The sequence below is a fragment of the Petaurus breviceps genome, unplaced genomic scaffold, assembly GCF_028583685.1.
Source record: "Petaurus breviceps papuanus isolate PSGF00001 unplaced genomic scaffold, PetGlider_PUasm1.0 225, whole genome shotgun sequence".
Lineage (NCBI taxonomy): Eukaryota > Metazoa > Chordata > Mammalia > Diprotodontia > Petauridae > Petaurus > Petaurus breviceps.
The window spans coordinates 4,099,908-4,120,491 of NW_027185889.1; the positions used below are offsets into that span (position 1 = coordinate 4,099,908).

Genomic DNA, 20,584 nt, shown 5'->3' on the forward strand with positions numbered 1-20,584 from the left:
CCCCCCAGGTATGATGGCTAATACAAATTTACCAATTGACCTCTTTGAAAATTATGTTCAATGGGTACGTCCCTGTATCTTGTTTTGATTTCTGGATCAGTTTTTCAAAGTACCATGTTAAATCTGCAATCTGCAATGAAATATCAAACTGGTGTTTAAAGCATCTCTAAGTTTTTAGACCATTATAAACCAAAAAAGGTAAAGACCATGAAAGACAAGTAGACATGAGAACACATACATACATACATACACACACACACACACATACACGTGCACACAGTGAAAAGTTCAAGTCACTTTTAGCAGAAGGTTGTTCAGCTGTACATTTTTTGTATTTCATTTCCATATAGGTCCATCGTAAGTAGGCCACATTTTAAAAGCAGTTATGTTTCAAAGAACATCGGCAACTAAAAAAAAAAAATCATCTAGAAACCTGCTTATCAAATATCAATTGGGGTAACCTCTGCTTAACACTTTCAGTTAGCCCACTTGTATCTCCTATCAATGCATTAATCATATATTCATGGAATAAAAATGCCTGTAGGTCTTCAACTACAAAATATGTCACATTGCACATATAAGTGTAACGATGTTCCTTTGGGAATCCATTAGAAGTTGTTTGTTTGTTTTTTTTAAGTATTTCCAGTTTGTAGTTGGATGAGTTGTAGAAGAAAAATCAAAGATTTGAACAAATGGATGAAGTTGTTGACTGAGGTCAAAGATTTGAGCTTTTATTATTTGAGGTGCAATTGTCTCCATTTTTCTGGTTTTAATTTTGGAATATTTAAAAGTATATTAGTTTTAGTAAGAAAAAATTAAACTTTATAGATACATTCCATATATCCAGCAAATCTATATACCTCGTAAATTTAAAAAAAAACCCTACAGATAGCTGTGCTCTAAATGTTGTCCCCATCATTTATTTCTAATAAAAAATAAAGTCAATCATTTTACAGTTTCATCAAGAGCCAGAATATTTTAGCAGCTCTCTAATACTGATATCCTTATGTTTATCTCTCAACATTCAACACTGTGTGAAATGAATTAAATCCAGATCCATAGGCATGGGTTCTTTTTTTCATGACTTAGTCTAGCATTCTTTTACTCAATCAGATCATATCCAAGTCAGGTAGGCAGGTTGGGTTGATGTTTAATGGTCATACCTTGAAACTCTAAAATAAAAATATCTCAAAGAGTTTCAGCCTTGAAGAATTGGATCTGGGATTCTAATGAGGTTATGTAATTCACAAAATTTCAGATCTGCAAGAATTCATGGAAGCAATTGAGTCCAATGATCCTATTTACCATTGACGAAACTAAGTTTCGGAAAACTTTGCTTAGTCATCTAGCTAATTATTGGCAAAGCCAGGTCATCTGGTTCAGTGCTAAATAGTTATAAAATCTGAACAACTGGAATTTTTCCAAATATACATGAATACTCTACGATTTTTTTTTCTCTTCCATCATTTGAGGAAAGTTAATCTTGAGAGAGACATCTAGACAACTTACTACTGTAAGATATTACATAGGGTAAAACAGAAATGTCAGGACTGACTTCTTTTGAAATGGAGACAGACTTTGAAAGAAGCCTTATGGGCCTGTGTTTCTGTACTTCCGTGGTATTTGGGCTATTTTGTCATACATTTTGCATGGCTTTTCAGTTATTTCGTTTATGCAAGGCAAGACATTAATCTCTTATGAAATACTAACTGTGTTGGGTACTTTAACAACATTCCACTTCTCTCATATAGGTTTGGTTTCAAAATCGAAGAGCTAAATGGAGAAAAAGAGAACGTTATGGCCAAATACAACAAGCTAAAAGCCATTTTGCTGCCACCTATGATATATCTGTCTTACCGAGGACTGACAGCTACCCACAGGTATGATAAATAACATGGAATAGTGAAGATGATATCATACTTGGTGATTTGTTATATAGCAAGAAGAAATGCATAGACAATTACATCTAAAATCTTTTTCAAGAACAAATCTTTTCTTTTAGTCTTTGCCCAATTAATTTGATTACTTTTTTTCTTTAATGATGAGCATATAGAGTGTCTCCTTTGGAGGCTGTTGTACATGACTGTATACTTTCACTCTTCAGATCCTTTGATAACTATTGCAATAAATAAAACATTGTATGGCATGATACCTTTGGGGCTTTGCTTGATGAACCATGGCCCAGTATGGAAACAGTTCCATGAAACCTACACTCCTAGCCAAAGCATCTGTTTTCTTTTGCTGTTTTTGTTTTTAACCTTGGACCAATTATGTTGTTCATTTTCCCAGAGACTCCTATTGTCTTCAGTTCTTTTGAGCAGTGTACAAAAAAATTGCAGTAGCTAGACCTGCAGTTACAAAAACTAGTTTGAATTTGTACTTTGACTGTTTCATTTTCAGAGTTAAATTCATTGTACCACCTTGAAAGATTTACAATTACCCTTGCTAATTCTTAGTTATATTACCACATATGTATGTAAACATATATTTATATGCACATATGTGTACATATATAAACTCTGCATATCTTAGATATTATATATTAGAAGCATACATGTTTGGGGCATCTGGATATGGTATATATATTAAACATTATTATTGTGCATTTGTAACATCATTATGGTTGTTACGGAATCCTCAGCATAAACATCACCATATCATACCCTAAGACCTTTAATTTCAAGTCATGTAATTCTATGTGATATGGCATATGGATTGGAAAATACATATAAATGAAAGGTGGGCTAAATGAATGATGAGGAATTATGAAGATGAATTTACCAAGCTGAAACCTTTATAGTATTCTGAACATAAAAAGTGAAATCTTGCCCACGGATTCTGACTTTTAATTTCATGTGGTCCTTTTGTCTTTTGTGTTTTCCTTGAGTGAGCTTTTAGAATGGAGGGGCCTTTCTGCTCTTTGTGGACATTAACAATCCACACTGAGTAGTGTGCTATCCAAATGTCTTCTTCCCTTGGCAGTTTAGGTTTTTCGTGTGTGACTGTATGGTTTGTCCTTAGTTCTCAAAGAGGACTATGACATCAGGGAGATGATGACATGAGTTGCAATTGACTTTGATTTGAGTGAGGGAGGGCTGTGCAAGGTCACCAGCCTAATTTTCTCCTCCAGAATTATCTGGGTCCAGTGGCCAGATATCAATCAGGATGACTGGAGATGGCCCAAGATGCTAGAAGAATCAGGGGGTCAAATCAGGTTTTTTCTATAAGAAATGCCAGGTTTTCATTTGTTACATAACTTTTCTTTTTCTTTGAAAATTAAGAAGCATATTTTTTCTCCTTTCTACCCAATCCCCCCCAAAAAAAAAGAAAAAAAAACCCTTGTAAGGAGTATGCAGAGTCAAGCAAAACAAATTGCCATACTAGTCACGTATAAAAGTATGTCTCATTCTGCAGCTTAATTCAATCACCTCTTTGTTTTTTTTATCACCTAAAATATATGAGTTTCTCATACCTTTCCTTTTACTCTTTGAGATATGGCAACTCCTTTTATGTTGAATCTTAACATCATATAGATGATGAAATTTAAATATTTATATTACTATGTGCTTGTCACAGAGCAAAATACTGAGAGTGAGGGGCAGAGAAGGAGAGCTGCCACAGGAATGAAAAGCATGGCTCTGCCCTCAAGGAACTTACAATATATTTGAGGAAACTCTATAAACATTAAGGACTTTAACAAATATCAGGCAGTCAGTAGAGAAAGTAGAATGTATATATTTATTTAACATTTTAAGTTTAAAGATTTATCAAAATATCAACAGAGAAATGTTTTATCAAGTCTTTTCCAGCTGCCATTATTTAAGCAAATAGGGACCATAGAGTTATTGGTACATTTCTCTCAAAACTGCCTCTCAAAGGGTTAAACTCAAATGATATTTTGACATGCAAAACATTAAAAGCATAATGTTTCTCAAAAGGAAAAGCACAGAACAATAGTGGATAGCTTTTTTTGTCTTGCCTCATTTTTTTTCATTGTCCTCAAATATGTTTCTTCTTCACTCTTCTTTCTTCCTCTTTTCCTTTCTTCCTTCTCCTTTGCTCTATGCAACTCCTTTCTGCTATGTTCTTTTAACTTCTTGTCTCTTTTTTATATATTATTCTGTTTTATGTTCTCTGTCTCTTTCTCTACTTAACCCATTATCTTCCTCTGTACATCTCCATTTTCATATCCATAACATCATACTTTGTTGCCTTATTACTGAAGACTCACTAAGTAACACGGAGTTGGAACGTAAAGTAGAACAGGAAAGTACACAATTGCATGGTGTTTGGGGGTATGCTGTGTTTTTATTTGCTTTTGTCATGGTGTCCCAAAGAAGGAGGATTGGTTTAGAAATTCCTCAGAAAAGTAATGAGCTGGTTAGGATCATTCTTGCTTTCTTTCTTCTTACGATAGATATACCCAAATGCTCTACTGATTTAATCTCAGTTTGGCCAGACTTGTAAGCATAGGCAATTTTAGAATGAGACATTGAGAAAAAAAAAATAATTGACAATATGAACTTAGTAGATTTTATTAACACCAAAAAAAATTACTAAAAATCAAGACCTTAATATATACATACACAAATATATACCTAATGTCACTGAACTAATTTTTAGTCTTAAAGAAATGCTACTGATGTGGTTTAGTGGATGAAACATGGAATAAAATAGTGTATTTGAATTGGTAAATTCAAATCAAGGCTTCATGCATAGGATAAATACAAACCTCCCAATTTTTAATTTACTTTTATTTATTTATTTTACTGATTCAAAAGTGGGAGGGAGACAGAGTTGAAGTTTTTCTCATTTGATTTAAAAAATCATTTCCAGGCCTGAGCTCATGTCTGCCAAGCTTCAGCCTGGAGGAAACTTTTTTTCATGGGGCCTAGAAATAGAAATTTATACTGGAAACAAACTATTGTAGAATCCAAAAATCCAATGCAACAGAAAATCTAATCTGATTACTGTGACTAATTATAAGAATAGTTAAGCATTAGAAAAAGTTGGAGGCGGAATAACAAAATAAAAGAATGAAAAATCTGGTCGGGGTATTCAATCTTAGTAACATACAGACGTTTTAAGGTAATTCAGGCAATGGATATACTTTCCAAACAAATTCACCTTATTTACCCTCAGAAAGAGTGGCAGCAGTCCTCATATAGGCTGTGATATAAAGGAGAGAACTTTCAATAGGGAGAAAGGAAGTTTTAGTTTGGAGTTCTAGCTCAATGAACAATGGACTTGGACAAGTGATTATACCTCTTTGGAGGCCTGTTTCCTAATTGTAAAATATCATTCTTGAAGTAGATAATCCCCAAGAGCTCTTCCAGGTCTAAATTTTATGAGTAAATAATCTCTGAAGTTCTAACAACCATGATTCTTCATGAGTAGACATGTTGATGGCATTTGCTCTTGTCAAATTTCACTGTTTCTGACATAACAAGGAATCATAGAGAGCTGTTGAAAGAAACTTTCCGTGGAAAGAGGGCCACACTTGTGCACTCATGAGAATTTAATTCAGTCCTGCCTCAGACAAATGCTAACCATGGGACTTTGCTCAAGCCACTGAACTTCTCTCTGCCTCAGTGTCCTTATCTACAAAATGAAGGAGGTAGGCCTGATCAGGTCTCCAAAGTCCTTTCAAGTTCTAACTGAATGATCCTATGAAGATTTTTTCCCCTTATTATGACAATTAAACTTTGAACTATCTGATATGGTAGTCAATCAAACAATACACAAATATTTATTAAGTTAGTACTATGGGTCAGGGTACTGTGATACAAGTAAAAAGAATGAAATAATCCTTACTCACAAGAATCATCCTTACTCATTCTAATGGAAATGTGTGCATATGGGTATATATATGTATATGTGTGTAAATATATATATACACACACAATACATATAGACATCTGTGTGTGTATACATACACATGTACATATAGGCAATACAATACCCACATGTACACATTTATCTGTATATGCATGTAAATGTGTATAACCTGTGTATGCTATATTTATACTATACCTACATACATGAATACATATATGTGTGCCCATATACACATGCATATATAGTCAAATAAATGTGTATATACATCTATAAACAGGTATGTATGTACACATTCATACATATATAAAATATATGGGTATATACATATGATTATAAACATACACATATGAATTCACATACACATACATTTGACATAAATGAATAATCACTAAATAAATATATATATACAAAGTAGCTAAAGCTAAGGTTGTTTGAGAGGGATTGCACTGTACTAGTCATTGGTGAGATAAGGGAAGGCTTCATATAGAAGATGGTGCTTGAGCTGGTTCTTGAAAGAGAATAGCTCTCTAACCTTTTCTTTAGAATAGTAATATATGGTATCAGTAAACAGATGAGAATGCTTGATGTGTTCTGTCTGAAGCTGATGAAAATACAGTTCAATGTCCTCTGTGGCAACATTTCTTTTCTTTTTTTTTGCCTTTTGGAGGGCAATTGGGGTTAAGTAACTTGTCCAAGGTTACACGGCTAATTTTTTTGTGTGGGTGTTAAGTGTTTGAGGCCGGAACCGAACTTGGGTCCTCCTGACTCTGGGGCCAGCACTTTACTCACTGGGCCACCTAGCCACCCCTAATATTTCTACACATTGAAGTTGTTACATCATGAAATTCTTAAGAAATAGAACAGATCTTCCCCTGCCAAAATCCTTAATTTTTGTGCCTATATCACTTATAATATTGCATAAATATTAGATTTACCTGCATTCATGATCTGTGCCTGCAAATGGTCACTTCTGAGCATGACTATTTTATGGTTTACCCATATGGAGTTGTTAAAATGAAAAGTTTTAGTGGCCAATTTTAAGGACTTTAGTCCTTGTTTTGATGCTTAGCAGCCAAGTGATCTTTAAAAAAAAATCAACCTCAACTTAGTTATTGAGAAAAGCAGAGGGGTCAATGATCTCTAAAGTGCCTTTAGCACAAATGAACAAGTGTGTATGAAATGTATACCACATCTAGGGTTGTTCTAGGTGCTCTTACAAAGTGCAAGAACAATTTTCTGCTCTCAGGATGCTTTAACTCTATCAGGGAAACAACATGTACCCATATGATTAAGTACATAGTATAGACAAAGAAAATGTGATGTAATTTCTAGGGGATGTAGGATCATGAACAACTTGGGGAAAGACTTTTTATAGGTGATAGGGATTCCAAGAGGCATAATTAAAGAAAAAATATATTTTGGGCGTGACAAACAGATTATGAAATGTTGTATTCAGACCACCAGCCTACAAAATGTGGATGTTATTTATGACGATTCAGAGTCTGTGAAGCACTTTATATACATTGTCCTCCCAACAACCCTCTGAGTATTAGTATCTATTTTACAGACAGAAAAACGGAGGCTTAGAAAGCTTCAGTGACTTGCCCAAGGCCTCATAGCTATTAAATAAATAAGTGAAGGAAATAGGCATTTATTAAGCACTGCTATATTCCAGTAACTGTGCTAAGTGCTTTCCAAATATCTCGTTTGATTCCCATAACAATCCTGAGAGGTAGGTACTATATATAAATAACAGACTATAGACTTGAACCCTGGTTTCCTCACCACTCCAAGTTCAATACTCTCTCTATTGCACCATACTATTCCTCAGTTAAAACCTCAGGGTTCTAAAAAGAAATAGCCATTTCACTCCTAAACTTGTTACATCATAATTCAAATCATGGAATCATAGTTTAAAATTAAACCTGAAAAATTTACATCATATAACTATGCTTTTATAAACTAAAAAATCCAGAGTCACTCTTTGTCATTATACTAGTGAATTAAACTACTTTATATTCTAGCACTGGCGTTTTATGAAAAGTCCTGCAAGGAACACAGGCATGGAAGACTTGTTTGCATAAATTGCCAGAATGGTCTTATAAGGCCATTCCCCCCCTCTCCCCCCACCCCCCCGCCATTGCCAACCTAGAATCAGGGAAATGGTTTCAATTTTCACATATGTAGCAGTGAAATCTAATCAAACATGCAGTTAAATTTGCTATCTGGGGAGCCTGTTTGCTCATTACAACTAAAGGAGAAATACAATTTAATTTTTTTTTTCTTGAATTAGGTCTACTAAATATGGTTCCTGTGGGAAAGTTTCAGTATATTCTGAATTTCTCCCTGGTTTATTCTCATGAGAAAAATTCTATTCTTTCAAAAATTTCAAAAAAAGCTTAGAGTAGTAATTATTTAATAAAGTTTTAGTTTACCAGAACTTTATATATGACTTTTATGGGCACCCATTGCACGATCATAAAGAAATCTTATGTTTATTGAATGAAAAACAAAATTAAAAAATGATTGATTGTTTGGTTTCTCTCAAGTTGTGCTAAGCTCTTTAAAAATATCTGTTAAGGGAGATCAAAGCAGAGGTGTCAACCTTTGGTTTTTAATTATATATCATTTCCAGGGTGATCAACATTGATTTAAAACACAAATTAAACAGCTTTCCTTAGTTTTGTGCTCAACAAATGCTAATTAGAATATTGTAATGGCAAAGTGTTCATACATTTAAAAAAAATTCTGAAAAAAAAGACATCCAAATCCCAGGCTCCATGTATAATGGGGTTCTTCCATCATGTATTTTTGTACTGTTCTTAAACTTCACCTTGAACCAAAGTGAATTGAATCTATTTGAACACAAAACTTCTTAATGCCAAGGATGGTGTTTTTCTTTCTAAAATATATCCCAAGCATAATAGACAGTGTATAATAGTAAATGCTTAAATGACTGACAATAGAATTACTATGCCCCTCCTTTTTAAATTAAGAGACCAAAGAGTAAGTTTTAGCATTTCACTTTAGTGAAAATTTTAAACAGTTAATTGACCATTTGGAGAAAGTATCATTTTTCTCTCAGTGTACTTGGCAATATATTTTATCCACAATTTAAAGTAAATGATCAAACCCAAATCCTTTCATTGCTGGCAAGAAATCTATAGTTTCCTTCAGGAAAAGTTCAGTGATTATCAGCTGTTCCAGTGGAATGACCTGGTGAGTAGTGATAATTCAGACATTCCTCTCAGACTCCAAAGTTTTAAAACTTCCAGGGCAACAAATGATTGCCTCACACAGTTGTTAAGCATATTTTATGGATTCTCTACTGCATATTGTACTAATGTCAATTGTAAATGTGGTGGGAAAAATGAGGAGCACTTGAAAAGTTGCTGAGGCAGGATGAGATTAACTACATATGCTGTTTTAAAAAATAAAAATAAAGGAAATAAATGAGGTGAAGTGAAATTTTTTTGCAATATTTCTTGGATATAAGCATTGAGCCACTAACACTGAATAATTTCTAGTTTGCTGGTCATTACAAGATTCTAAGATTCTAAAATTCATCCCCTCCTCACCCTGCAATGAAATGGGATAGCAAAGAATTTGATTGTATCTCTTGTATTATGAAAGTGACAAGTTGAACTAGAAAAATGTAACAAATTAATCATAAATGGATTTTATTAGATATGAAACAAATGAATAAATGGAAGGAAATGAATTTCAATTTAATGATTATAATAAATAAGAGAAGACTAGTCATTTTAGATGATATCCTATTAAAAAACATTTTCACTGCAATTATCCATTTTTTAGTATTCTCTATAAATTAGAGGAGGATTAAATGAGTAAATTAATGAATAAAAGAGAAACTTATCAGGAAAAATAGATGATGGTAGAATGACAGAATTAGCTAATCAAACCTGTTGGAAGAGGAACATATGTACTCTGTAAAAAAGTAGGAAGCTCTAACCTTTTTGAGGATATATAGACTAGAGGCTTAAATCTATGATTTGTAATATAAAAATGGAGAAAATTGTGCTGGATACTCCTGTGTATACAGTGTTTCTTTAACCTTATATTGGCTGTGAAATATGGTATTTCTTTCCAGATAGCGTTACATACTTTCACTCCTAAAACATATTCAAATTGGTATATTTCAAAGATATTGAAAAATTAATTTTAAAATTGCAAAAATAAAGTTCCAAATGTGTTGTCTTTAGAAGCAAAAGACACATAATAATTACCTTCATTCACATATTTGGAAAGGGATCCCCTTCTCAAGAGAGATTTCAAAGCTCATGTAATTTGGAAGCTTAGGGTAAAGAAAAGGTAATGTCCAAATGTGCCTTTTATAAAAATCTTGGCACATTTGATTTCCGTGATTTAATTTTTCCTTAAACCATGAATCAAAGTGTTTAGCAAGAGTTATAGCATATTTAAATTTTTAATGAGAATTTTCTTAAAACTGGAATTGTGGTATCAATAAGACTTAGGGACTGATAAATCAAGGAACATTTTCTTTTTCCTTTCTTGTCAAATGAAATGGCATTTACGTACAAATGATTTGTCAACATAGCACTATGTAAATGTTAACTTTTTATTGTTAAGATATAGATACATAAGGACATGATTATATGTTAAGAAGCACACAATTTTTTTTAAAAGAAATTGGGGTTAAGTAACTTGCCCAAGGTTACATGGCCAGTTTTTTTTTGGTGTGTGGGTGAGGCCGGGACCGATACCTGGTTGACTCTGGGCCAGCGCTCTTACTCACTGCACCACCTAGCCTCCCCTAAAGCACACAAATTTTACAGAATACCATTAGGAAATATTTCATATGTAAAAATTATTTGTTAAAAAAGACAAATTCTACATGCTATTATTTTTATCCTCCTTACTAAAGGCATTTTGCTATTTTATTTGAGGTAATAAATTACATAACTTCATTGATATAATGCAATTGTCTATTACAATTACTAAGGGTGAAGTTAGTGGAATCAAAAAGTGTGAATCTAGGAAAACAAAACAAATATGAAAAAATATCAGGGTAACTGTGCAGAATTCATCTGCATTTTTATCTGAAATTTTCACATTTTTATGAAACTATCCAGGAATATACATTTCTCTTCTACAGTGTTGTCTTAACTTTTGATCTTAAAAATATATTTTCCCATTTTATGCCAAGGACAATTTTTTCTTTCAAAGGAAACGTGAAAGTTTGGTAGGAATGACTTAAAAACAAATTCAATTTATACTGAATCATACAATTCCAGGACTCATTATTGGTATAATTAAAAAAAAATTACTCAATCTAGTTTTCCTCTCATTTTATATTTGAGATATTTTGAATTTTAAATAGTTTAAAACCAATGCTGAAAGCATATCAAATCTTTTTTTATCCCCCTCCATTCATGGTAGAGGAGAACTCATTAAGTGGCAATGTGTTGTAGTGGAGTGCAGGATTTAGATTCAGGAAGACCTAGTCTCTGACACTGTGTGACTCTGGGCAAGTTACTTAACTTTCCTGAGCCTCAGTTTCCCTGTATATAAAATAGGTAAAATGATACCTATAGTACCTATCAAGTTGATAAAATTCTGCTGTATACCAAGCATGTGACACTGGGGATACAAATAGAATGAATGAAATAGTCTCTATTTGCAATAAGTTTACATTCTAATCAGGGGTAAAATAATACCATATACAGGAAGATACACAATAAATATAAAAATTATTAATACAATGTAGTTAAATGCAAGGTAGTTTGAGAAAGAGGTTATTAGTAGTTGACAGTGTTAGAAAAGGCTTAATATTTGAGCAGTGTTTTGAATGAATCAATGGTGTTCTAAGAGAAAGCAGTGAGGAAGAGATCCATTCCTGGCACAAGGTATGGAGTTGGGAGATGATGGAGTCATTTATGAGGAAAGAGAGAAGACCAGTTTAGCCAGATCAAAGAGTACATGAGGAAGAGTAATGTGTGATCACCCAGAAAAAAAAGTAGGTTGGGCGAAAATTGTGAAGGACTTCAAAAAGGGAGGAGTTGAAATTTGAATCTAGAGGCAGTAGGAAGCCCCTGGATTTTATCGAGTGGAGGAATGTGAGGGCGGCAAGAATGTTGGGCTCAAATAAGATAATGTGTAAAGTGCTTTGGGAACCTTAAAGGACTATGTAAAATTTGTCTGTTAGTAGTAGCTGTAATGGTAGACTCATTTTCTTATAGTCATCCCCAAATGGTTTCATACAAGAAAATCAAATAAGATAATCAAATACTAATACTTTAGTAGACTTTTAGGCTTTAGTCTCTAGTTTTTAACAGACTTTAGACTTTATACCCCATCTAGTTTAAGAATAAATTGCAAAAAAAATTTTTAACCATGGAACATTTGAAGAAAAAAAAATATTTTTTTAAGCAATCAGGGTTAAATAACTTGCTCAAGGTTACACAGCCAGTTATTTCTGGGTGTGGTGCTGAGCATCTGAGCCCGGGATTCGATCTCTAGGTCATCCTGACACTGGAGCTGGTGCTCTTACTCGCTGTGCTACCTGGATGCCCCAGGAAAAAATATTTTGAAGGTCTTATGGAATGTAAATGAATTTTAGACAGTCTTACTGAAAAGAAATAGATTCTATTTAGTATATACTGATAAAACAGTGCCTCTTTCCACCAACTATATCCTAGGCTATATGTAAAATAGAATTAATTGGATCTGTTAACTAATTCAACCTATTTGTATGTCTAGATATACCTCAAAATGGTTATTCACTGGAATTAAATCAGACATTTGAGAATGTCCATTTGCTCTTTCTGGGCTCCAAAGAACTCACCATTTTACTGATATTGTGAAAGAAAAATAATGCAACTCTAAAAAGTAAATTTTATGTGAATATTTCTTCTTTTTTATCTCAATAAGAATCAAACATTACACCTTGACTTTTCAAGAAATGGATACATGAGTAAAATTAATGTAACCGACTGATAGAAAATTACAGCTGTTTTTGAGGGATACCATATTATAATTTTTTTTCAAGAGAAACAATAAAAAGTTTTATGGCAATGTATATTATGGGGTGATAATATGCTAATTAATTTTAACAGGGTGTCTAGGTTAACAGTGAGTGGAAGAAAGTAAGGTAAAAGTGTGCTATTAAACCAGGAAGGCAGAAATAAAAACCTCGAATGCTCATTTATTTTACTTTTCTGCTTTAATGTAAGATACATGGAACCATCTTGGGTAACTCCTATCTTTTTTGAGTTGTGGGCAGGAGATAATCACCTATATATCTATTTTTTAATCTTTCATGCTTGTATGAAGGGCACCATATTCCTAGGTGTATATTTTTTCTTAATCTGTAACTCCTGCATAGAAGCCCTTTCTTTTCAAAAAATTAATAAATAAATAAGCAAATAAACTGACCACTTTGGAAATATAAATATAGTAAAAAGTCAGGTTTTGAGCTTGTTTTTCAATTAAAGGGCAGATGTTTACTGATGCATTTCCAGGTGTTTCACAAGCCTCTTTTATTCCCATTTGGTTCCATGGATTGGTTTTTCTGAGTTGTTTTTAGTTGTGTTAATATGCAGAAATGTGTATCATAACATCATTTGTGCTTGTTAGGCTTCGCAAGTAAAAAATTCTTTTTAACATATTTTTCTCTTCTAGATTCACTTAGTAATAGATAGCTATTTCTAGTTTTGTTCATCATAACAATAGTCAGAGAGTCACAAGGCAGGAATGATCAAGGAATTGGGAGACCTGCATTCAAATTCTGTGTCTGACAGGATTATTAGCCAGTGGGACAAAGGGCAAATCACTTTATTTTTCAGTTTTTTGCTGTCATTTTAGTCCCTTCCATAGTGTCCAACTCTTCATGATCCCATTTAGGGTTTTCTTGGCAAAGATACTGGAGTGGTGTGCCATTTCCTTCTCCAGATCATTTTACAGATGAGGAAACCTGAGGCAAACAGGGTTAAGTGATTTGCCCAGGGTCACACAGCTGAGGTTAGATTTGAACTCACAAAGATGAGTCTTTTGGATTCTAGGCCTGGTGCTCTATGCACTGTGGCGCCCCCTAGCCACCCTAATTTCTCAGTGCCCCCAGTTAATTACAGATAAATTGTCAATACTATCAGGGTGATGATCATGGGCAAATCACTCAACCGTCTTGGTGTACTTTTAAAAGTTAACTTTTAAAAATTGTAAATTATAGCTTAATTTTTTTTATGTGCATTGATTGAGGTAGACCCCATATTCCTCACACAAGCAACCATCCAGTCCATTCCACTTTGGGGTGGATCTCATTGTTTTAGGAAGGTGAAGTTAGTTTTTTAAATTAAAGTCAGATAATTTGGATATTTGTTGGATTTCCAATAAAAAATTTTGTGGATAATTATTTTCTCCCACCATTAAAAAAAACCCCCCAACACTATGACTAATGTCTTGAATCACTGAGTGTCAGCTGTAGAACAACTAAGAGAGTAAGGGTCTAGAATAATTAAAACTATTTAACACTATGTCTCATTAGTTCAGGCATCCTATGAGATGAATAGACAACTAGGTTCAATTTTGACTTTTGCAGTATAATTTTTTTTAAGCAATTGGGGTTAAGTAACTTGCTCAAGGTTACGTGGACAGGTGTTTCTGGGTGGGTGCTAAGTGTCTGAGCCCGGATTCGATTCCCCAGGTCATCCCAACACTGGGGCTGGTGATCTTACTTGCTGTGCTACCATTCAGTATAAATTTAACAGACTTTTCCCCAGATAAAATTCCTCCATAGATATTTATTAGTAGTGTGACCTTGGGCAAATCACTTCACTGCTGTGAGCCTCAGTTGCCTCACATGTAAAATATAATAGTGTCTGCTCATAGAGTTGTGAGGATTATGTGGATAAAGCATTTTACCAACTCTGAAGTGCTATAGAAGTAGTCCCCCCAAACTCCTAGCTTCAACCTACACCAAGATCTTTGGGACATCCTGGATAAAGGTCAGAAATTTTGGGGGAAATTAAGTTTGAACCTCATCCTTCCCAAAAGTCATATACTCCCCCAAAATAAAATAAGTGAACACAAGGAATGGAACATTGCAAACTGTAATAACCATTTTTTCCTTAAAAATAATATAACTATCATTTATATGGTAGGTAATAAGACATATTTTTAAATGCTGGTTTACTGTAATGATAAATATTAATTATAAAGATATTTCCACAACAAAGACTTTTGATTTTTTTTTCTAAAGTAATTGGGGTTAAGTAACTTGCCCAAAGTTATACGGCCAGTTATTTTGTGTGGGTGTTAAGTATCTGAGGCTGAAACTGATCCCTGGTCCTCAGGGCCAGCGTTCTTGCTCACTGTGCCACCTAGCCACCCCTATATTTTTGATCTTAACCCCTTTTTTATAGTTACTCCTTTTCTCTGATCATCATGAAAAGATGTATGTACACGGTTTTCACTTTAGAAAGAATCTGAAGGGCATATGGGGTTGAGCATAATTCTAGCCCCAAATTCCAAAGCCATGGTAACATTAAGTGCTAACTTTTTTTTATTTGGTAAGAAAAACAACATTAAGAAGCAAATGTTCAAAGTACTATATAGTAAATTCTCTGAACTTCCATTCATGTTAATGAGAGTCAGTTGGCTAAGTTCCCCGGACAATGCTTTGAACATATTTATCCCTAGAACTTTAAAAAAACGTTGCAAAGCACATTATGACCTGGAATGTTTTGAGGTCCCCAACTCTTTTTAAACACAATGAGAAGTAAATATAATGACATGCGTTTTTTCTACATACATATAAAAGGAGGATGTGGCCAATATTTGATATAGTTATTGCTCCTGGCTATGGTACCCAGGGGCAATCAGACATTTTTATATATAATGGAGAACCTGAAAATTCTTCTAATCTGAGACATTTCCTTAAGGTAGAGATACAATAAAACCATTCAAGAGTGAAGAACAGTACTCTTACTAATGGGATAGGCACTACTTATAGACTACTAGACCTTTGAATTCTTTCCTATGGGGACTCCCTCTACCAATGCAGACTGGTACCCTCTCTGCAAATTGGAGTATTAAAGAGCTGTCTAGAGCACTGAAAAGTAAGCAACTTTCCCAAGGTCATGTAGTCAGTCAGAGGCTGGTCAGAGGCTGGCTTGAATATAGTTGTGCCTGGCTCCCAGGCTGTCTACTTATCCACTATGTCTCTTTCTCCTACTAAGAAAACCCAAAATTCCAGGAATTAACAACCTCTCTAAAAGAAAAAGTTCCCTTAAATGTGGAATAAAATGGCATCATTCACTACTTCACTTACTTATACAGACTGTCCCAAAAGTCTTAATGCAGTTTTAAATTTTTAATAGTAATTAAGCTATTAGAACTTAAAATGCACTAAGATTTTTTGGGATATCTTCTTTATAATAGGTTTCTGGTCTTAAAAACTGAAAATAAAAATATATAAAAAAACAAAAAAGATTAAGAATATTAAATAATTTAAAATTGGTAAATGACAAGCCCTCTATTCAAGTTAAAAAAAACCTTAAAAAACATCATAAATCTTTAAGTGTAGGATGGGTAAGACTTGGCTTGATTTTAATATAGGCGACAAAAAAGACCTGGGGAGATTAGTAGACCATAAATTCAAGATAATAAAATGTTGTCCCCATCTCTCTCTCTCTGTATATAATGTATATAGTTAAAGAGGTTAATAATCCTTCAAATCTTTTTATTCAGTAGTACATCTTGGCTAAACATATCAGTTTTGTAGATAAAGCAATGGTAGCAATAATAGTAATAGCAGTTAGGATTTATATACTGCTTTAAGGTTTGGAAAGTTTTAAAGTCAACGTACCGTGTTTCCCCGATAATAAGACACTGTCTTATTAATTTTTTGGAAAGAAAAACACCAGAGGGCTTATTTTCAGGGGAGGGCTTATGTTGTCCTGCCTCAGCTCTCCTCCACAGCACTGCTCTCAATGGCGCCAGCAAGCAAATCACTGGGGAAGAACAGGATGACGCGCTCACTGCTGCAGCTCTGATTGGATGCAGCTCGGAGCGTGGCGTGCATTTCACCGGGGGGGGGAGGGAACGGTGCATACAGAGGGTACTGTAATGTAGCGTGTAGCGCAGGGGATCACCTTCACTACAGTAGCAATCTCAATAGGGCTTATTTTCAGGGGAGGGCTTATTTAAGAGGAATCTTACACAGTAAGGGGAGGGCTTATTTTTGGGATAGGTCTTATTATCGGGGAAACACGGTACATAGATTAAATTCATTTGATCCTTGTAACTATGAATTAGGTACTATTATTCCCATTTTACAGATTAGAAAACTGAGGCACAGAGAAGCTAAATGACTTGCCCAAGGTGGTCACACAGTTAATAAATGTGTGAGGCAGGATTTGAATTCAAGTGTTCCTGACTCCCAGTCTTGTGCTGTATTCACTGAACCACCTGGCTGCCTAATAATGTAGGTGTAATATTCAGAAGTAGGAAGTGCAGTCTGATGTATATTGTTTCTCTGGGTACCAACCCAACAAAGCTCAGAGTAGTCCAATAGCAGAATATTGGACACCAGGGAATGAATTGCTTTGACCACACCAACTCATCAAGGTTGTCTGCTTAGGTGCAGCAGGGTTGCAATCAGTGTGATGGGAGTATTCTCGTAGATATAATCATCTCTCTTTTGAAGTCTGAGGAACTGTTTCTAATCAAGAGAGATGAGGCATTACTATGATTTTATCCTTCTTATTTGAGACCCGCAATAACCCTATGAGGTAGATTCTATAGATATTGTCTTCATTTTACAGAAGAGGAAATTGAGGTTCAGCTATCATCTGGAGAAATATGTCCAGTTGTGGAGATATCATTAAGATAGAGGACAACCAGAAGAGAGTGATGAGGATGGTGAAGAATCTGGAGACCATGTCCTGTGAGGAGATATGGAAAACATCTCCTTAAACAAAACATGGAGGGCCGGGATGGACAGCTTCCATTATCTGAAAGGCTATCAGAGGCAGCTAGATGATGCAGTGCATAGAGCACTGGCCTTGGAGTAAGAGGACCTGTGTTCAAATCCAGCCTCCGACACTTATAAGCTGTATGACCCAGGCAAGTCACTTAATTCCAATTGCCAAAGGAAGGAAGGAAGGAAGGAAGGAAGGAAGGAAGGAAGGAAGGAAGGAAGGAAGGAAGGAAGGAAGGAAGGAAGGAAGGAAGGAAGGAAGGAAGAGAAAGAAAGGAAGGAAGGAGGAAGGAAGGAAGGAGGAAGGAAGGAAGGAAGGCAGGCAGGCTATTATATGAATGGAAGGAAACAGGACACAGTGTGTAGAAAGATGACCTCCACATAAGAAAGACTTGGATTCAGATTCTGCCTTTGACACCTGCTGACTGTATGACCCTGGTCAAGTCATTTAAGCTCTCAATGTTGTAGCTAGCTCTCCAAGACTCTAAAGGGAAGGTGCTGACCTGCAATGATAGAGGAAGTGATCCAGTCCTGGAGCCTCCCTCTACCAACCAATAAAATCACAAGTTCTGTTTCTAGTCCTATCCTATCATGTGTCCTCTAGTTGAGGACAGAACTAGAGCCAATGGGATAATGTTGGACAAGGAGAGTCTTTATAAGAAAGTGCTTTTTAACAAAGCTATCCAACAATGATCCATTCTAACTCAAGAAGCACTGAGTCCCTTTCATTGGAAGTGTTCGAGCAGGATCTGCTAAGGACATTGTAGAAGGCATTATTGTATTGGAAGGGAGTTTAAAATATGTGAGCCCTATGGTCCCTTCTTATGCCAAGATCCTCTAAGTTATAAAAATGGGGCATTAAAGAATCACAGTTTTAGAGCTAAAAAGCACCATAGAGACCTTCCAGCCCAGCTCTCCATTTTACAGGTGAGAAAACTGAGGCCTGAAAACTTGGAATTTGACCAGTTACCCAGACTAAACCAGTTCTCTTTATAGGGAACAAATAAGAGGAATTAGTTCAAATGTTATACTCTTACAACTAGTCATATTTTTCTGTATAAATGCATCATAGTATTATTCAGATCTTTGAAGAGACCTGAGGGCAGCCTTCAGACACAATAGGCTCAAACTACTTTGGGACCATGTCTTTTTATGTGCATATTTTCCAGGAATGAGTTGGGCATTTGTGCCACCAGGTCTTTCTTAAGTTTTAAAAAATACATAAAATTCTGCAATAAGATTAAAATCACTTTTAAAATCAGAGCATCTTAACAGCAAAAATATATTTATTTTTAAGGACAATCCCAACCCCCCAAAATTTACACCTTAACTTTGAAAAATTATAAAAGTAGTTTCCCAAGAGAAATATTTTCAAGATATTTGACCATTTTAAAGGGCTAAAATAAAATGTGTCTGGAGCCTTGTGTTTGTAGGAATTGGTTAATTTCTGAAAATATTGCTATTGTATGGAGCCTCAACGGTAGAGGTGATAGAGTTGGGTTGTTACACGTTTTCAGAGAAAATGCCCTTGTTGTTATGAATGTGTTGGTTTGTGTCATGGAAACTAATGAATTATTGTCTTTTTCTAGTTCATAGGGAGAGCGTTATCTATTTCCCTTTGGACAGAAGAGATGTGTGATTTTTTTTTTTACTGCCTTCATGTTACTATTTATCCTTGTGTGCATTCAGTCTGTCAGAGAATCTCAAAGATCTAAAGTACCCAAAGCCATCTTTCACCTCTAGTTCACCTTCTTTGCTCTGCTTAGAATATAAAACTTTTTCACCTCAAATTTCTTTTTTGTCCTTACTCCTTAATTTTATTCATCTTTTAGACTTGTCAGAGTTAATTCTATTTCTGTCCAGTACAGATTCTTCCTGTACACTGTCTTCTGTATAAAACTTCATTTCTGTAATGATGAAAAACAGCATAGCATTATAAGAAAAATCCAGAATTGAGAATCAAATGTGTTTAAATTCAGCTATGTCACATATTAACGGAGTGACACTGGGCAAGTCACTTCCTCTCCTTGGGCATCTTTTATTCATAAGATGAGGGAAATGAACTTGGAGTTCATTAACTGGTTTGTGTGTGTTTATGTGTGTGTGTGTTTAAAGCAACTGGGGTTAAGTAACTTGCTCAAGGTTACATGGCCAGTTATTTCTGGGTGTGGTGCTGAGTATCTAAGCCCAGATTTGATCCCCAGGTCATCCCGACACAGGAGCCGGTGCTGTTACTCACTGAGCCACCTGGCTGCCCCTAAGCAATTGGGGTTAAGTAACTTGCTCAAGGTTACACAGCCAGGTGTTTCTGGCTGGGTAATAAGTGTCTGAGCCTGGATTCGATCCACGTCATCCCGACACTGGAGCCGGTGCTCTTACTCGCTATGCTACCTGGCTGCCCTTGTGTGTGTGTTTTAAAGTTATATTTTGATAGTTGTATTTCAGTAGAACTGGTTTCCTCATGTATCTTATTTATGTATCTCATGTATTTTATTTCAAGTATTTGAAAACATTATTATGAGAAGAGGTCCATAGAGTTCACCAGATTGTCAGAAGGTTCCATGCCACAAATGTGGTAAAGGACCCCAAGAGTGGATGAATTCTTAGGTCTCTTCCAAGCTCAACAACTTTGAACAAATACATATGCTGGTTTTGCAGGCAGGAAGGTGTGAATCTGAATCTATCCTGTGTTAATAACTACTTATATGACTCCAGGGAAATCCCTACACTTCTTAGAGCCACAATTCCATTGGTTCTAGTTTTGGTCATAGTTGGGGATAACAGGGA

At 35.0% G+C, this 20,584-nt stretch overlaps 1 protein-coding gene across 1 annotated transcript in view; it reads left to right on the top strand.

Moving 5' to 3' along the window:
- The window catches only part of ALX1 (ALX homeobox 1), a 33,859-nt gene that overhangs the window by 6,348 nt on the left and 6,927 nt on the right, over positions 1-20,584 (top strand). Inside the window, exon 3 of the mRNA XM_069095075.1 lies at positions 1,752-1,880. Coding sequence (XP_068951176.1) covers positions 1,752-1,880 — 129 coding nt within the window. The remainder of the gene's footprint in view (positions 1-1,751; positions 1,881-20,584) is intronic.